Here is a 19482-nt window from a genome sequence, read left to right on the forward strand (position 1 = left end):
ATTAACTATGGAAGAAAAGAAACCAAATTAAATTCTGTGAGTGGCTACAGTACATTAAAAAGCTACATGCAAAGCAAAAGGTGAAAGGTGAAAGGTGAAAGTACCAGATCTACAGTTGCCTCGAGGGGTCGCTTCATTGCTTTGGCAGTCGACTGAGTCTTTTAATAGCAGGCAGCGAGCACATGATGGCAGTGGGCCAATGGGATTCAAGCGTATTAACATACAGGTAACAGCAAGCAGAGGTGCATCATGGGGACAGCATTGCATTGTGGGTAGGTGAGAAGGAAAAACAAAAACAAAAATAATCTGAATGCAATATCCACATACAGAAAACAATAGGCATGCACATAAACAAAAAAACTGCTTTTTCAAGAAACATCGCTAAGTTTTGAATTAGTATGAAAGCAAAAAGCATCTACTGTACCTTTGTTAAAAAAGCATAAGATATTAAGACTTTAAATGTACATGTAAAGTCAACACTCTAATGGGATTGAATTTCATTAGTTCAGTAAAGCTTGAAAGAACTTTTGCGTTAATCAAAAGTCTACTACTGTATAGTCATAGTAAATATGCTTAACAGATAAAAGGACGGTAACACATTGGCTAAACAGACATGAAGGCTCAGGCATTCTATGAATTGTCTTTTTTTGGGGTGAGAAATGCAGAGGGGCTTCCTGTGAGACTTGAGGGGCTGTATTTTGGTGTGTTAGCTGAAACTGGAGCTGACTTCAGCCTTGTGGGTGCTGACCCCTAATGTAAGAGCAGAGTGTAAGCCTTTTCTTTTAACCCTCAAATGCACTTACACAAATGTGACCTGATCCTATCTGTTTTTATGGCACATTGCTTTGAAAGGGCCTGTTACCTACATAAAATATGCAAACAGTAGGGAGTTTAAGTGGATTATTGACTGTAGTGGAGGAGAAAAAGGAAAGGCTTGTTCCAACAATCCATTTAATACCATTTCAGAGGCCTTTTGATTGTTAGCTGTCAATATCTACTGCTGGACAGCAAACTAAAAGTGAGGTAAGTCTGGCAAAGTTTCAAAAGGCTGGTCAATAAGGATGTCACTTCAACTAAGTTTCTTCGAAGAGGTCAAATCAGCTTTAAAAGACTTCTTAAATGTTTCCAAGCACCACTGAGCTCGACCTTCCTTAACAGCTGAATGCTACAGACAGACATCGATGCAGGTCTCGGAAAAATAGGATTCTCTTTTTCCACAGTGGTAATGTTTTCTACATACACGGTAAAAGCTGTGGCATTTCTGTGTCCTGACGAAATCTTTATTTGACGTCAGCCACAGTCATTTGCGGCCCACAGTGTGGGGTAAAGTGCATCCTCCATAAAGAGAGGAAACTTCACAAGCAGTACACAATTTGATGAGCTGCTGGAGTGTGATGAACCTATGCAGTTCAGACAAAATGTAACTTTATAATCGTCTAGTTCCTGTTACATTCTTAATTTTGCTTCGTTGACCTTTCTCTTTTGAACTGTTTCAAAGAGCCAGTAATTTCAGTATGTTAAATATAAACAAAATTATTTTCTAATAATTAAAGGGTGTTTAATAGGTTAATGGAGTTGATTAATGTCAGAAATCTAGGAAAAATTATGGCCTAACAAAAAATACCACAAAATAAATTATGTATCTGATACAGATCACATTTTTTACATCATACAAATAATGCAATGGCAAATTATCCAAGACAGAATATTATGCTATATGAGAAGGACTACAATGGAAAAAGAAAAGATAAATAAAAAATATATCCACATGGAATGAGGAAGCCTAGGCATTGGTGATGCCATGCAAACACAAGTACACTGGAAATGGCTCATACGGTTTTCAAAACCAAAGGACGAAGTCTATAATATATCCACCTTTAAAGAATTTTTTTAAGGAGACGTACCTTGAAATGAGGGGAAACATAAACCATATCTGAATAATTGCATAGATACATGGAGTTGAAACTTGAAATCAACAGCTCGTTAGGGCATGTGTCAAACTACCATAGAGCCATAGGTCTAAGCTGCAATTTCAATGTTTTGCCAGAAAAATTGAATGGCAATCTGTCACAGACTTCTGAATTTTAAGGAAATAGGTTTCCTTTCAGCCCAGTAAACATGATAATCATTTTACGACATTTACTGCCAGGGAACTAAGTTAATATCTCTGTCACTCTATTATTTTATGTAACGATGGTTTATACAGAAAACATAATATAAATTTGAAGAGATAAGAAAAGCTTTCAGCCTACTAAGAGCACTTCAAGGGCATGCTGGATTATCTCTCTCTCTCTCTCTAATAAATCTCAATGACTTTATGGGCCTATGAACGAGTCTGTGCCTTAAGAGGTTACCGTGGCACACTGAGGTTGCACCTTGAGGCTGACAGTGTTTTTCCTGCAGGTGTAATGTTAGGCTGTAAAGATCATCTTGGCTAACCGTTTAGAAAACAAGAGATCTAGAGCTCTTTATTCTTTTTTTTTGTCTGGAGAACCGTTGATGTACTTGCTTCCCCCTATGACCCAGACGGTGAGTTGGACAGGCAAAGAGGGGGAGGGCGTGGTGTAGGATGAGGTTAAGAGCAAAGCAAAGCAATGGGGGCGAACTGATGGGGCAAATGCATGCCAGCCAGAGCCATGGGAGCAGCGCACAACAACAACACAAATCTAAACATTTTATTTTTTTTAAATAATTAATGAATATAAAAGAACTCCATTATTCTAAGAGAGGAGGAGGAGGAGAGAGAACACAGGGCTTGCTGTGACACTGACATCCATATACCCTGACGCTACCTGATGGCCTTCAGCCAGAAATACAGTTTCAGCAGGAAATGAGCCACAGCCCTTGATGTCAGTTTGGAATGACACTGACATCCATCTCGTCTAACTCAATTTGCACTGACTGACTGTGGTGAGGTGAAGGACAGTGTGTTGTCCTTGGGAGACCAAGGGCATCTGTGCAAAAGCATGCAAAGCTGGTCATCTGACGCAGTATTTATAATATAATTAATGATGATGATAATCTGAAATAACTCTGTAGTGTTCACAAAACCAATTAATTGATTAATTGATTTGGAAATTTGCCGTAGTGTGCAGTGCTCCACTTTTAATGCATCAAAGATGTACTGAAGTTGTGTATGAAGTTGCATACGCATCGGACGTGGTTTTAAGAGATGTTTTTAGAAGGTGCTTTGGACCAGTGTCCTTTTATTTGTGTGTGTCTGAGAGAAAGAAAGAGAGAGAGAGTTTGCATTTGAATGTGTGTGTGTGATATAGAGAGACAGAGAGAATGAGAAAGAGAGAGTGCTTGTGATTGAGTGTACAGGAGTGTGTGTTATGGTGAGGGGGATGGAGTTTAATTTCAGGGGTTTGTCGGGAACTACAGTAATTGGACTGCTCATTATTTGAAGATACTACCAATTAGCCTCCTCACTGAACACACCAGTTACACCCGATCCGAATACTACTCAGCAGCTGGGATTTGTCTGATGTGGAGTAAAATGGGTTGTGTTGCGGTTGCTACCAGCTGCAAAACCTTGAGGTTTTACATTCTTGAATCCTTTGACTTTAATATTCATAGCACTGCTAATATTCCTTGAGACTTTTTGGTTCTCAAAGAGTTAATATTCTGTAACAATTCAGAAACTACGATTTGCATTTTGTATTAGTATGTATCTGCAGGGAGGATCAGTTGAATACAAATATTTATCTGGCTTCATTATATTTGAGATTATTTTACTAAGCTCATCGGAGAGGGCAGTGTTGAAAGTGCTTGTGAAAGTCCTTGTGTGGGTAACTATCAGTGAGAGTGTTTGTTAGAGTAAGCCTGTGGGCATATATGTCTCTACTTGAGGCATAAGTGCGTGTTGATGGCTTTGTGGGCGTGTGTGTGTATATATGTGTTCTGGCAGAGCATGTGTGTAGCTGGCCTGGTGCAGATATGTCTGTTTGAGCATATGTGTATGAGAACATGATCGTGTGTGTTTGTGTGTGTCTTACCATGGCAGCGGCTGCGGCGGCCTGCGCTGCCACAGCCGTCTGGTTGGCCTGGTGCTGTGCGGCTTTGATCTTGGCCTGCAGGTGCGTGGGCGGATGGAAGTACTTGCACTTCTCGCGCGAGCAACGGCTCTTGATGTAGTCCATGCACACCGTCACTGTGTTGTCGCTCGTGTCAATCATGGGGCTGTCGCTGGGATGCGCAAAGCGGCAGTCCGTCTCGCCCCGGGCACAGTTGCCCCGCTGAAACTCACGACACACCTATATGCACGCACGCGCACACACACACACACACACACACACCCCAAACATTCAGATTCAGGCAGAAGATACACACGTCATGAAAACCCAGCTGGATTAGTTTTAAAAACATTTAATCAAAACGGTCACAAAAGGTGACCTTAATTCATGGTGGATTTGAATAAACTAACAGACACCACACACACACACACACTAAGTACAGATATAGAAGCACTGGCAGGCATATCAGCTAGGCCGTAAAATTATCTGAACCCAAAATCTGATTGACGTCTAGAGTGCGACTGAACTTTAAAATCTCAATAACTGCGTGTGTGTGGCTCTCACCTCAGGTGAACTACACAGATGTTAGGACACCTTACAACAAATCTACGGCAAGAGATTTGGGGTTGTTTTGCTGTGCTTCCTCACACACTAGAGCAAACTGCCAGCTTGCACTTAGCAGCTAACTCTCTGTTTATTTGTATGATTAGGCTAATCGATTAAAAGCAACACTGTTACAGTGAAAGTGAAAAATATAGATCTGTGTTTATCTGGTTCCAAGATGTCTAGTGGTCTGAATTGTGAAGTAATTCATTAAGTCTGTAAATTGGACAACAAAACCACAACATTCCAAGTGGCTTTACTATGGTATATACACAAAGGAGTGAACACGCAGATACACAGACAAACACTTATAAACACATACACACAAACATGCACATCGCACAACACACAAAATACACTCTAATGGACATACACAAAGGCCAGTGAGGGTGAACACACCGCTCAGACAGACAATGCACTCTCAACACACACACACACGCAGACAGACACATGCACGCACACGCATGTGCGCACGCACACACACACACACATGTGCGCACGCACACACACACACACATGTGCGCACGAACACACACACACACACATGTGCGGGCACACTCACACGCAGATGGTAGTCAGAGAACAGACAGCATCAGAACACAAACAGCTCAGTAAACAGTCATGCTCGGTGTGGGAGGATCCTCACTCCTCAGTGGAACACAGCCTCTCATTATCACCAACATCGCTCAGTTGCTAAGTGACAACACTCAGCGAGGAGGCACACAAACACACACACACACACACAGGCGCTGGGGGGTAGGGGGCTTTTGTGATTGTATTCATTTGAAATGAATCCTTTGTTTTATCAAGAAACACCAATCTTGGGCTTTGTTTGCTGTGAAGCATGAGCCAGCACATTAGACCTAGCCTTAATTAGAACATTACATTTGGCAAAAACTAAAAAAACACAGTATTTGGTTAGAATTTATTACAGGAAAGTTTTACATTTCTCAATGTCACGCAGGTGTATGTTTTTAGAGTAAGGATGAAATACTTTTACCACAGTTGGCTACCAACGGAAGCAATGAAGCTATTCTTCACTCAACCGCAGCCTGAAAGAGAAATGAGAGAACAGCAGAGGTGGTCACGTGACCCGGCAGGAGCGCTGTGATTGGTTACCTCCAGCTTGTCGGTCCGCAGCAGCTTTTGCGAGGAGGAGGAGCTCTGCATGTTGTTGGGCGGGCTGCTCGGAACCATGCAAGGGGTGCTGGGGAGCATCTCCGTGGGAACCAGGCCCATACCGTGGCTCATGGGCGTCAGGTAAGGGGCGTAGCTCAAGCCGTGATTTGAGCCGAGACCCTGGCTCATCGGGAACGTAGGCTAGGAGGGGAGGGGACAGAGGGGCGGAAAAAACTAAAAGTTAAGAAAGGAATATACATGGGGATAGAGAAATCACAGATAAGACAAGGGACAATGAGTGAGAATCAGACAAACATGACAAAGGCAGGTTGACTGAGAGAAAAGAGGAAAGTATTAATGTTTGATAAGAAGATAAAAATGTACGGAGAGAGTGCAAGGGGCCATGCCACGTGACAGTCGAGAGAGTGAGACAATGCCTAGTGTGGACCCCACTAAAAGTAGCTCTGTCTTAGGGTAGAGCTAATGGGGATCCTTCTAAATAAACAAACAAACACTGCAGGAACGCACCACTGGCTGCATGGCTGTGCCCGGGATCATGAACTGCATCTGTTGAGCCAACATGGCGGCCGCTGTCTTCTGCTGTATCAGGTTGTTTCGCCCATTGATCTCCAGTTGAGTCTTCAGGTGTGCTGGCGGATGCAGGTACTTGCAGTTTTCTCTTGTACACCGGCCCTGAAATAAGACACACAGACATTATAAGCTTCCCATAGACATTATCAGATTTATCTAGAGAAACGTATTTATACTAAAAACAGCATAGTGTATGTCAACATTAACAGGTATCTCAACGCTAGGGATTCAACCCTTGGCCTTGCTTGTTGTTGGCATGAGCTCTTAGCGTTGTTTACAAATGCAACAAGTTGACTTTAGGATGTGGAGGGAAACCACCCAAAATACCAGGTGACCATGACAACAGGGAGATCTAGCCTGTTCCTGGGACAGAAGTGTGGTATCAGGCCAGCACCATGGTGTCGAGACATGATGCTGACACCAAACAAGGAAGATCTGCAGCACTGGCAATGCAGAGAGAGAGAGAGAGGGGAGAAGAGGGAGGGAGAGAGATAAAGAGAGAGGGAGAGAGAGAGAGAGTGAGACAGATACAGAGAAGGAGAACGAGAAAGAGGGAGAGAAATAAAGAAAGGGAGATAGAAAGTGTATGTGTGTATGTTTGTCAAAGAGAGAAAGAATGTGTCAGAGAGAGACTAGAATGAAAAGGCGAAAGAAACAGATGAATAGAGAGAGAGAAAGAGATACAGGAGACTACTGAAGACTGCAGTGCCTGCATGCTCAATAAAGATGGCTGTGGACCACAAACAATAACTCACACAGAAATCCAAACAGCACTGAGGAGGTCACCATCTCCATGGTGATCAGATTCTGAGCCAATTACATTCATCCCTGAGCCAAGAGCCTACCACATCGTCGTGTCTCTGTTTCACTGCGGTCTGGAGCATGTGAGTATGTGTATCTCGATATCTATCATTATCCCAAACTCTAAAAAAAAAATAAAGCAAAAAGAAAAAACAGCCTTGTGACCCCCAATGTTTGAAAATCTTTCAACAGTTCCTGGCCTCTCTCTGGACCAAAAATACCACCCCTCTTAATATTAAAAATGATGAATATAAATACCAGTGTACTGCCAACATTATCATTCTTCAACCCAGAGAAGCAAACAGTTCATATCTGGATCTGAACTGACCTCGTGAGAGTCAGGCTTTATTTAGAAAAAGATTTCCATTTCCTAGGGTAATATATCCAGCAGATATAATGCGGAATCTGCCCAGTCAGCATAGCATGCTTTATAGGCCCCGGGAGGTCTGTATGAAGGAGAGTATAGAGGTCAATGGTCTTTCAGATACAGATACCGTATCAGGTATCACTGGGTAAATAAAACGCTTGATGTCCCTCACTACTGATAGACAAAATGATACTTGCCAATCATTTGAGGGTGGTGTAGGTGAAAAGGAGAAGGAGAGTATTATTATACTGTACTAAATCCTAACGACATCACAATGGTTGACAGAGGAGTACTTTAGATATTTTACTACATGTTTAAAGCTTCTAGAGTCAGTTAGAAACACAGGCCAAAGGTTCAATCGTTTATGACCATAAACCTACTGCAACAACAATGTAATGCAACAATTGTGAGTTTCAACCCATGATATCATGGTTTAGTTAGCTAACAGGGCTATCTCCAGGGATAATCTCCTCTTCTCTATGGACTCAGGCAGCTCTGCTCTTCACTGACACAGAGTGTGTAGAGAGACAGAGTGGCTGAATGTGCTGAAGCGAGCGTGACTGTCCTGCCCTGCCCTCACCCTGCCGGCGAGGGGTGGTGAAACTTCCCTCCGGGGCAATGGCCCAGCCCCCTTGGAGGAGCACTTGAGCTAAAATTGGGAAAGGGGGGGGGGGGGGGGGGGGGGGGGGTAGGTCAATGCCGGTCAGAACGCCAAGGGAGTTCAGGTCATTGGATCGGGAAAAGTGCTGGGAGGGTTAAGAACTACAGAGGAACTAGAGAGACACCAGAAAGGGAGTTTTAAGAACCTGCATTACAACATTTAAAAGAAGACACTCTACAGACGTTTGGATGACAAGTGAGCTAACGTATCCGTCTCCACTCTTCAGCATGGCACGAATCCTTTTATAATCTGTTAGTATTTGTTTATATGGAAGTTGGGTCTTTTATGACATCTCGAAATACAACTTACAGTAACGCAATAAACACAGCTATAAAAAAGATGATCACTGGATTTGAATGCCGGCTGCAAACTAAAAACAACAAAACCTTGGCCCCTTCCACAAGTGAACTGTACAAAAAATGTACTTATGTCTTTCAGTTCCTTGGAAGTGTTTTTTTAATCAGGAAATAAACAAGCTACAAACAGTATCCTATATATTACAGAAATGAATACTTATTTTAAAAAGTTGTAAGAAATAGTTTTATGCATTAGCCATCGGTCATTTGCCATACAAGTTGACACATTTGTCTAGATTAATGTTATCTGCTTGTTGAGGTTTTAGACTCTACTGCTGCTCTTAGTAGACACTGCTGACTGGATTCACACTTGCAGACTTCTCAAGAATGGATCAATTTATTCCAAAACAATCAAAACATTTGTTTATTTCCGGATGAGCAACCAATCGTGTAATTTAATCAAATCACCTGGCATTCCCCTTCAGTAGTTGGTAGGAAAGGCTGACTATAATTGTGATGAGATATGATAGGTTTCGTTTAACGTTTACCTTAGTCCTTCCTTCCTTATTTATTTACTTTATTTCTTCCTCCCAGGAAAAGGGAGTGGGGTGAGAACTGTTTTCTTTCCCCGTTAAAAAAACACCAGAAAATTATTTTGTAAATTATGCCCAGCCCTAGTGTAATGTAAACAACGTGCCAATGTGGTGTCCTATTTATGTATGACTAGCAACAACACTGCAAACATGTATTACTGTTTCTGGCAGTGTTTTTTTTGTTGTTCTTAAAATGCTTTCGTACAAAGACTACTGCATAAAATCAATGCAGTATTATAAATTATTATATACTATAAAATTATAATATATTATACAAATTTGAAAAAATAGCAAACAAAAACTCTTGCCCACCAGATTTGGTCCAAATCAACCCAGCAATACCTAACCCAGGCAGATGGGATTTAAGGATTGATTATGGTCAAACAACATTATTGTTATTCAGTTCTCCTACAGAACAAGAGTAGAACTACTAAAAGTAATAGTCTAAATGCTGTGACAGATGCCTATCTGCAGTGCCTAACATAATGATTACGTAGTGACATTGCAATGTGAACCTTATGGCAAACATGCAATCACGATTCCAATGGGCTCTTGTACTTGAGTAGATATTCTCCATTGCACTACAGGGCCAACCAGGGCAATTTGAGATGCTTACTAAGAGAACAGACTAGAAGGACACATTAAGGCAATGAGATGAGCCAGCCATACTTCCCCTTTGAGGGAAGGTGTTTCATCTGGCAAATTGTCCACAAGGTGAAGAAGCAAGGTCACACTGACTAATTCACTTTGGCATTGGTACGGTTAGCACAATGACTTTGCCACATGTCCTTTCCTTTTTGGCAATAGTCAGGGGAATAAAAAGAAAGAAAAGCAAGGTCCCTCACCACAAAATCCTAGCCGCTGAAAACATGGTTGGAGTACACAAGCACAAAAATGTCAAAATATGGTCTGCACAGATTACTAAGAATCATAACCCCAGTATTAAGATTCATGGCAAAATCTTGTTTCTTTATACCAACAGGAATGTTGGGCTATTTTCGAGGTTTCTTTACACAGAAATTAAAATGACTGTGTTGACAGTGACCTAACCCTGAAATGTAACTTCATATTAGGCATTTAGACACAAATAGGCCTATCAATGTTGGCCGGAATGTTATGCTTGTGTGCAGATATTCTGTCCTGTTTTGCTACATATTTCCATTCCCTTTTACCAAACTGTCTTTTTTTAATGAATTATATAACAGCTACAGCCAAGCTCTGAGAATGAGCTGTGAAAATGGCTTTGAAGCTGAGGGGCATATAACTCAGAGTTAGCTGCTGGACAAGCCTAAATCTCTCGCAGACACTCCAGCAAAAAGACTGTGAAATCTGCCTGTCTAACAAAACAAATTGTGAATTTAGAACCAAAAAACAACCTACTCCAGCACTCCCCTACCTCTGCACTTCACTCTACACGTCACACTCAGCCTCTCTTCCCAGTGTCCTTGCATCTCTCTCTCTCTCCCTTTCCCTCTGTCTCACTCTCTCTATCTCTTTCACACACACACACACACACACACACACACACACACACACACACACACACACACACACACACACACACACACACACACACACACACACAGACGCAGTGTTTTTATCTCACTAACAACACCAATACATATCCTGTGCCTCTGTTTTATTCTCTCACACAGCTACCATACACATGTGAACGAATGAACCTGGTACCATATGCAGCTCGTATATGCCAACAGTAATGAATAAATCCTAGAGGAGAACCTGGTAATGTGACCAATGTGGTCACACAGCTTCTCCGACACTGAGTCATTGTGCTCTAAAAGCCTGGCTACACCCCTTTAGGAAAACATGACTGTCCTCTGCCTCTGAGCATGACTGCAGTGTTGCTGACATGTTCCGACCACTAACCCAGCCACTAAACGAGGACACAAAAACAAAAACACACACACGAACACAAAAAAACATTACAGAGGAAGGATGATGGATGATGACAAGATTAGACGGCTTGCCCGTAAAACACTCCTAATGAATAAGACTCAGAGATGTGCCTGGACAGCAAAGGTCAAGCCCACACACCACCTGGTGAGCAGTATCACGGGGATGCATGTCCTCCAATGAGGCACAGAAGGATATGCAGTAGATATGAGACGCTTCAGCATGGCGGAGAAACGGAGCGACGAAAGAGGCTTAAAAGGATGAGCCCTTGGGACTGCTGACAAAGGGAGTTCTCCTATGGGTGCCCTTGTTCTTGTTCTTGCTCTGCTCTGCTCACTTATGTTAAACTAGTGTGAATAACTACACTTGGTAAGGGTGAGAGTGCAAAGTAATCCTTTACAGAGAGCAGAGTAGGTCTTTCCTAGGTAAGAAGTGGATAAAATAAGGTCATGGTAGAGTTATTATTTTATGGGTTCTATTCCATTTCCTTCATAATAAATAGTCCATTCAGTACTAAGTATATCAAAAGCCTTTGGCGATGTTTTGCCCCCAACTCATCAGCCAAAGCCTATATGTACTGTAGAACTAATGACCCTCAATCTGTGGTCCACATATTAGAAGGAATACTACTGGGGTATGCAGATAATGTTGCTAATTTCATAAACATATTGAGAATATTCTCACTTAACCCACTTAGTGTTTTCCCCTAAGACATAATCACGTCCATTAATTACCAATGTGACTCTAACTCCTCTCACCCAGGAAAAAAAGGTTTTACAAGCAAGTTGTGAGACAATTATGACCATGCTTCAATTGACTCCTCCGTCCAAAATTTTTTTCTCAACTGTGGACTAATTGGATTAATGCATGGTCCCCCTCCCCCTCGCTCAGAGAATGAGTGGAGGCTAATTAGCTTAAAGGGCCTAATTCTAAGGTTAGGGAGAAAGGGGGCTGAGAGCCGTTGAAATATATAAGCTACCTGTGAAGTAACAAGCAATTTCATCACATCAAGTCAAAGTCTCAGAAATGGAGTAATGTATGCGTCAGGTGTCCTTCGCCTGCTTTCCTCTCATTAGGTGAGTTCATTTATAAAGAACATTTAATACGTTTATTTATATGGCACTTTTCATACGCAGAGGCAATTCAATGTGCTAAACATAAAAACATGCAAAAGGAACATCCAAAGGAAAAAACAAGACAAAGTGCTTAAGAGTAAAAAAACAATAAAAGATAACAAGAAAGTACAAAATACATTTATATTAAAATGTGTGTTTAAAATAAATCTAATTAAAAGATAAATAATATAATTTCATTGTATTATGTGATATAATAATTAAAGAAGCCTGTAAATTCCGCTGCAGCAATGGACAAGGGGAAAGTCAAACGATTACCACTCATTTGCCTATTCCCTTGGACGCACAGAGATCTCTTGTGCCACCCAAGCGAGTGGGGCTTTGCGTTGGACGTGTGGAGTGCTGACTGTGTGCCTGTGGGTGGGTAGGTGACATGCGGACACACACAGAGGAGACTCAGAGCGCCGGGATAATGGTGCTTCAGTTGAGGCCACGGCCGACCATCCGCCATTTGCATTTTCTCGTCAATGGGCCTCTATTTGACTGGTCAAAGAGAGTAGAGGGCACTCCTGAAATGCCAGTAAGCTCTACGAAGGCCGGCACGCTCTTCATTAAAAATCTTCAAAGCGCCCCCTTTTTCGCTCAGGGCTCCTCACCCCTCAATTTCCAAACCCCTAATGTATCTTTATTTAGCTCTCCAGGTCATATCCATTCACAAGAGGCCATGCATGTCGTTAATTCAAAAGGAAAAACACTGGTCTGTTTTGTGCACCACCACCGTGGTGTCATAAGCCAGCTTCACTTCTCTGTCCGCAATGGTCTTGCACAAAGACTTCAGAGCCTCGACAGCAAAGACAGATGACCACATTTTCAAATGTCAGCAGCGCTAAAAGGCTAGAAAGTAAATCTAATGAAGCCTCCAACACCTCTAATGAAAAGAAACACACTGGGAGGAATCCCTCGGCCCCAAGCCTTCCAACGCATTAGTGAGACAAATCAGCACGTCGGCCTACATTTACAGTTACAGATGAAATATGACAATCCTTTAGGCTGGCTTCAGGGTTTCCTTTTATTGTTGTTGTGTTCTTTTCTTCCAACTGGATGCATCCTTTTACAATTGTAGATTTGGCCCCTCTGTAACCTCCGTTGGTTCCATGACTGTCATTGCAGTGAAGACTTATTTCATGGTAATGTCCTAATAACAATAGCACTATGCTAGTCTTAATTCCCCAAACCCATGAAAAAGGGGGCTCTTATGTCTGTGGCCACTCTAGGCGACTCTGGGGGCTTTCCTGGGGCATTAATGGCTGCCAGAAAGTCAAATTGTACAGTTAGAGGAGACCAAGCTAAGTGAGCCATCCTGCAACCAGAACCTAACAGGATGGGCAGCTCTGGTGCTCGGAGGGCCAGTAAAAAGCAGGTCCTGCCCAGGACTAAATGGGAAAGGAAGTGACGAGGAAGTTGGATGCACTGGGACACTAAAGCTCTTCATGCCCGGATGAGCCAAGCCAGCTCCACTTTCGGATTTCAGGCCGAGATATTCCGGTCTCTGTTTACCTGTTGATACAAGATGCTTGCCATCCACAAGGAAATGGCCCACCAGTGAGTACTGGAGGAGTGATTGAGACGCTCTTGCCTTCTACTCAAAGGCCAGGGGGTCTATTTCCAAGGGGAATAATATCCAAGAGATCCCATGCCAGGACAGGAACCAAAGGAAATCCTACCTACTACTTTATACCGCTATAGTGGCTCATTCATGCTGTCCACTTTCACATCTACATGGCGGCTTGGTAGAAACTTCATTTTTAAAAAAAAAAAGAAACTACCAGGGATTCAGTTACTAAACAGAAGGAGGCTTCCATGGTTTGTTGATTTACTCTGACTGAAATGCTGCAGTGGTTTATACCAGGAGACTCTGAAGCGCTAAAGCCAAGCACACTGAACTCGCTGATTCTGTGCTTTAAAAACTGCACTTAAAAAAGTTTGACTTTGTTTTGCTGTGGTAAGAGTCAGTCATGGATATCAGCAGAGGTTGCAGACATTTGCCTGCCGCAGGATGCTTGAGATCATTCTCACTTGGATGTGAAGCAAATCCTAAACAACAATGTATCAGATTTCAGAAATCAGAGTGCTAGTTAAGTGCTACAAAACTATGATGATGAGGGTAATTATGATTAACTATGAATAACAGTATGGACCATAAGATCATTAGCCTTTACCATCCATCAGGTTGAACATCAACATCCTAAGGCTCAACCTCACTTCAGTGATAGATGGCATTCAAAGGGGTATTAGCAAGTGATCATTAGAGAAATATTGGCACACTCTCCAGTCAATGCTGAACTGAACGTGTTTCCTCTGATGTTGTGTCATTCTCACACAACTCGTCAGATAAGCGGGATAAAAGATTTGGGATCAATAACTTTCTTCTATGCTTTTTATGTCCCTGTCCGTATGTATGTGATTAGTACGGTTATGTAGCCTGTGAAGCCTGCATGTTCCCTGAAGTAATTAAGAATGCAATTGATTCAACACCAATAATCCTACAGATGGACTAGCTCCTCTGCTGCTGACACACTTGAGATTAATACAGGAGTAAGACAACACCCCACTCTCCTAAGCCTGGCTTTGCACTGCAGGGAGTGAGTGAGAAAAGCAAGGAGGAGGAGGAAGAGAAAAAAGCTATGATAAAATACAGAGAGGCTGGGAAAAAGGCTGCTTATACCACACCCCTACTAACCTATTCACATCCCCCACCTCCCAAAATACTGGCGGGGAGTGCCCACGACTTTCCAAAATGGACCACACATGTACACACAAATAAAAATGTGTTTGTTAGCCTATGCACAAGCCCACACATGCACCTTAGTGTGTTTTTGTGTAGCCTTTTTCTGTGTGTGTGTGTGTATGCGCACATGATTTGTGGGTGAGAGAGAGTACACAGAGAGCCATGCACTAGTCAAAGCTCCTGACATGTGGGAGTTTATATGGAGAGCGGAGGTGGGTGTTTGCAAGCTGTACAAGGCTGAACAAGAGACACAATTTCCCAGTCTGGGTTTACAGAAGAAGAAAAAAACGACCAAAGGACAGTTGTGTTCTATTTCTTCAGTCCTCTGAGGGAGTGTGTACTTCACTGTGTGTGCGTGTGTCTTAGGGGGAGGGGGGCAATGAGTGTATATGTGCGTGCGTGTCATTTGGGGAGGGCTGATGCACCTGTGCAAGCACCCTGTTTAGGTATGGGGTGGGGGATTGGGGTGGGTGTGATCATGTATAATCCAGATAGACCACAAGCCAACTGCTGATAATCTGATCATGTGTGACATGCTGAGACATGGGACCCATCTACAGGAACTGAGCTAATCCACACACACACACACACACACACACACACACACACACACACACACACACACACACACACACACACACACACACACACACACTATTAAACATAGTGTAGTTCTTACATGTCGCGTAAGGACAAACTACTAACACAGCATCACATTAGTGAGATCAAAATCATGGTGGTGCTATGCAGACGAGATTTTAAATTTTAATTTCTGTGTAATGGATGTGGTCCCTCAAGCAGATTGGACACAGTGGAGTGGATCATAAAACACAGTAACCACATTAAACCCCACTGGGCTCTCTCACAGGCCACTCAGAAAAGCCTTAGCCTTACAGACTACAGTCCGATCCGACGTGGGTAATCAGAAGTGTAAGCAGCTGACTGTGTGAGCGATCACACTATTGCACTGCTTCTATATTCTACCTGTGTTTTGGTGCTGCTTGTGCTCCCAGCACTTTTGAGATATGAACACCACTCCAACTCTGACACGTCCGTCCGGATCCCGTGGAATGCTCTTGTAAAAATGGTTGCCCCCTTCCTGTTGTTTTTTCCCCCCATTGAAATAAATGGTGGAATGCTCTGACAGCTGTAGCCTACACTATGTGTAGCTGGCAGAGCTGGTGAACTAGTCGATTGCAAAGCCTGAAGCACACGCCATTAAATACACCATTCCTTTCAAACATGCCATTTACTGTAGATATCTGACTATTTATCAGAGATTTTCTTGCACCTTTAGGGCTTTCATTTCAACCATGTCATTATGCATATGATGCTGTTAATACCCAATATGTACAGCATTGGTGTCGGAGTTGTGAGCATAGCTGCTTTACAAGCAGTTGACCTGCGTTTGATTCCCTGTCAACGTAGGATGTTTTTGTAAGTTGCTTTGGACAAAAATGTCTACTAAAAACCTGACCTTTACCTTTTTCACGGGGATGCCAGTTTATGCTGTAATTTTAAAAGATAAAAAAGATAATGCCATCAAAGTGGATTAATAACAGTCTATATTTAAGCTGATGTTTTGCTCGTTTTAATTCAAATGGACAATGTAATAACATATCTACGATAACTAACGCTACTCAGCTAGATCCAGCCAACAGAGGGAGAAAAACACTTCATAATTTGCTCTTGGACCTGGTAACTCCCTGTCTTATCACCTTATAGTATACTTGCAATCAGGGGAATTACGATTTCAGCACTGCATGAAACAGCGTGAATAAGTCGGCTGGTATTTGGCAATATACTGTAACTGTAAGTTGAAGCCAAGATGCTGTTACACAATCACACTTCAAATGTTCATGCGGAAATTCATCTCTAGGTTTCTCTATTGCAGGCTCTGATTTGACTCCATATGTTCTACAAATAAAGTCACTGCTGCTGGTTTCAACAACACCAACTGAACTATAGCTGGGCAATAACAGACGTGTGGGTGTGAGGGGAAAAAAATGGCCTTGAGGGCAAGTGTTTTTGCTTTGTCCTCTTCACCACAATTAGTGTCAAAAGTGACAAAAGACTTGATGCCTCTTTTCGTAATCATGACAGTACATCTTGTACTGATGAATATATGAAATAGCCTGTATACAATAAAGAGACACAAATATATTTCACAAAGAACACTGTGTAGACTGGACAAAGAAACCTGTGGTAGAACTAAAACAGAAAAATTAATAACAGAAAATGTTTCACCTTCAACTCATTTCAATGGTGAGCTTTTTCTTGTCGCAATACCCTTTGTTAATTCAGGGGAGAGAATGAGAGCAAATGAGGGGGTGGGGCATGGAAGTATGCCGAAGGATTTCAGCTCTTCCCCTAAACACGTCAATAGCATGAGGAGCCGGGAGGCCGTGGGAGGACTGAGAGGGCACTGGTGGCCTTGCATTCCACCGCACACTCTCACTCTCACACACACACACACACACACACACACACACACACACACAAGGACATGCTTGTGCACACACTCTTTCACACACAATGCCTTCCTTTTTCAGTTAACAGCATGGTTAACAACCATCTACCTCCGCATGACTAAGGAGAAACACATTCATTTTTAGACACCCATAAATAGCCCACTCAGGGTATACGATTTTAATTGTGCTTCGCCCTCTATAGCCACTGCAAGAGTTACCCACACAGTACATGCCTTTTGTGCGCCTTGACTTCACAGAGGATGCTGTACCACGCCGAGTTGATGAGATGACATGGTAAAGAGCAGTCCACATCTAACATGTTCTTCCAGTGACCTTTGAGAGAATTTATCTTAACAACGAGGCTGAGAGAGACAGAATGACAGCTAATGTTGACCTTTGTGCATGCTCTAATGAGAGTCTTCCGACAACTTCATAGTGAGTGGATCATTTTTATTGTGTGGCTGATGTGAACATGACAAACCACAGCTATATGGGGGGGGGGGGAATCTAATGGCAGACCTCTTGTCAACCTTTCCAGGCCCCAACTCATATGATCAAAAAGACTCTTGGCATTTTCAGAATGTTTTTTTTTCCCCCAGCATAACAGCTTTAATTAAGGTCTGTGCAGTGACCCTGAAAGACGGCCATTTGGGCCTATTAATAAGAGGTCAAAATGGAGACCCAGGTGGTCCAACAGCCATCGGGAGGCTATGCTGCTATGATGAGTATCCTGTCACTGCCTGCACCTTTTCGTATGATTAGCAAATTGCGTATACCATTAAAGTCAACAGCTATTATCCAAAACAGTCTGACATAGTGGAGGAGAGACAATGAATGGTAGGATTATGCCCTTTTGCCCACAATTGTTATGCCGAGAACATGATCAGATGGCTGAAAATGCTTCGGAAGCTCAGAATCTATGCCTGACTATTGAGAAGCAGCTCAAGGACTACCACTATTTTTTTTTTGTCTCCCATTAGTTGCAGCTGGATTCAGTCAGTGTCATAAGCACGGATAAATGTACTTTACATGTCTCCTCTCTCCAGCAACGCTGTGGCCTTTGTCAACCTTTTCTCTTCTGTTCTGCAGATGAGACGGAGTTACAAAGGCCACACCACTCCCTGATATTCCATTAACAAGCCGGAAAAGACTTCAAATGGCAGGAAGTAGGGAAAGAGGGCTGAGCATGGCTGTGTAACCCAGAGCTGAAGGGATGTGTGAGTGTGACTTTGTGTCATTGTGTGTGTGTGTGGGGGGGGGTTCCATAGAACTCTCATGTAATCTTAAAAGACCTACCCATTAAACTCTGACTGCTTAATGATAATTGTGTGATATGAGTGTGTGTATGCTTGTGTGAGTGTTTGAGTGTGTGTGTGTGAGAGAGAGAAAGAGAGATTGAGAGAGAGAGAGAGAGAGAGAGAGAGATGGGGGAAAAAGAAAGCCACAAAAAGACAAAGTAAAAGGCTCGGGTGAGGGCAGAGATGGCTACACGACACAATTAGCAGTCTAGGGAAAGATGTAAACAGATAGGGAGGCTGAGAAGCAGGAGTCAGCAAGAGAAAGAGACTGATAGGGATATCTGGGGTCTTCGAGAGGTCAACAGAGAGCTTAGGCCATGAGTCTATCCCTAAATAAACCTGCAGGCCACTCTCGCTCTCTCTCTCCACTCACTGCAGGCGATTAGACTCTCTGATCCGGCGGCGGATCCTCGGGATCTGTAATGGTATACAGGCTGCCAATTAGTGACCCCACCTGTTGCCCCAGTTCAGAGCTGCAGGCAACTGCGAGGGGGTGGTGGTGGTGGTTGTGGTGGGTAAGTCTCACTTTCGCCCCACAACTCTGCCAGGCATAAACACATCCCACCCTACCAGGTCCAGCCAGCTGTGACTTGTGCAATATGGACAAACAAACATGGGATGGGCATTTTACAGGGCTCTCCCATTCTATTTAGGTCCTTTGACTTTCAACAGGTCATTTGCACTTAACCTGACCTTAACAGTGTTAAAAAGTGCTGAAAATACTTTTGTTTTAATTTTTGAAACATTCTTCTAGTCACTCAAAGTGGAATGTGCAACAACCGAGTCCAAAATGAACTGCAATTACTATTATATTGTCTGGGCTGTCATTCTGTATTTTCATATGTTATGGTCAAAGCTTTGAGGTCAGATATAGCATCAGATCACATCTAG

General features: G+C 42.7%; 1 protein-coding gene across 7 annotated transcripts in view; it reads right to left on the reverse strand.

Moving 5' to 3' along the window:
* mbnl2 (muscleblind-like splicing regulator 2) overlaps nt 1-19482 on the reverse strand; it is a 48274-nt gene that overhangs the window by 9372 nt on the left and 19420 nt on the right. For all 7 annotated transcript variants that reach the window (XR_013968584.1, XM_080835033.1, XM_080835036.1 and 4 more), the window contains exons 3-5: nt 6267-6431; nt 5739-5939; nt 3999-4256 (exon numbers count right to left, since the gene is read on the reverse strand). Coding sequence is in view for 6 of the 7 variants with exons in the window: in XM_080835033.1 (XP_080691159.1) it covers nt 3999-4256; nt 5739-5939; nt 6267-6431 (624 nt within the window). In the remaining variant the exon portion in view is untranslated. The remainder of the gene's footprint in view (nt 1-3998; nt 4257-5738; nt 5940-6266; nt 6432-19482) is intronic.

The sequence above is a fragment of the Sprattus sprattus genome (assembly GCF_963457725.1).
Source record: "Sprattus sprattus genome assembly, chromosome: 3".
In the NCBI taxonomy this organism is placed as follows: domain Eukaryota; kingdom Metazoa; phylum Chordata; class Actinopteri; order Clupeiformes; family Clupeidae; genus Sprattus; species Sprattus sprattus.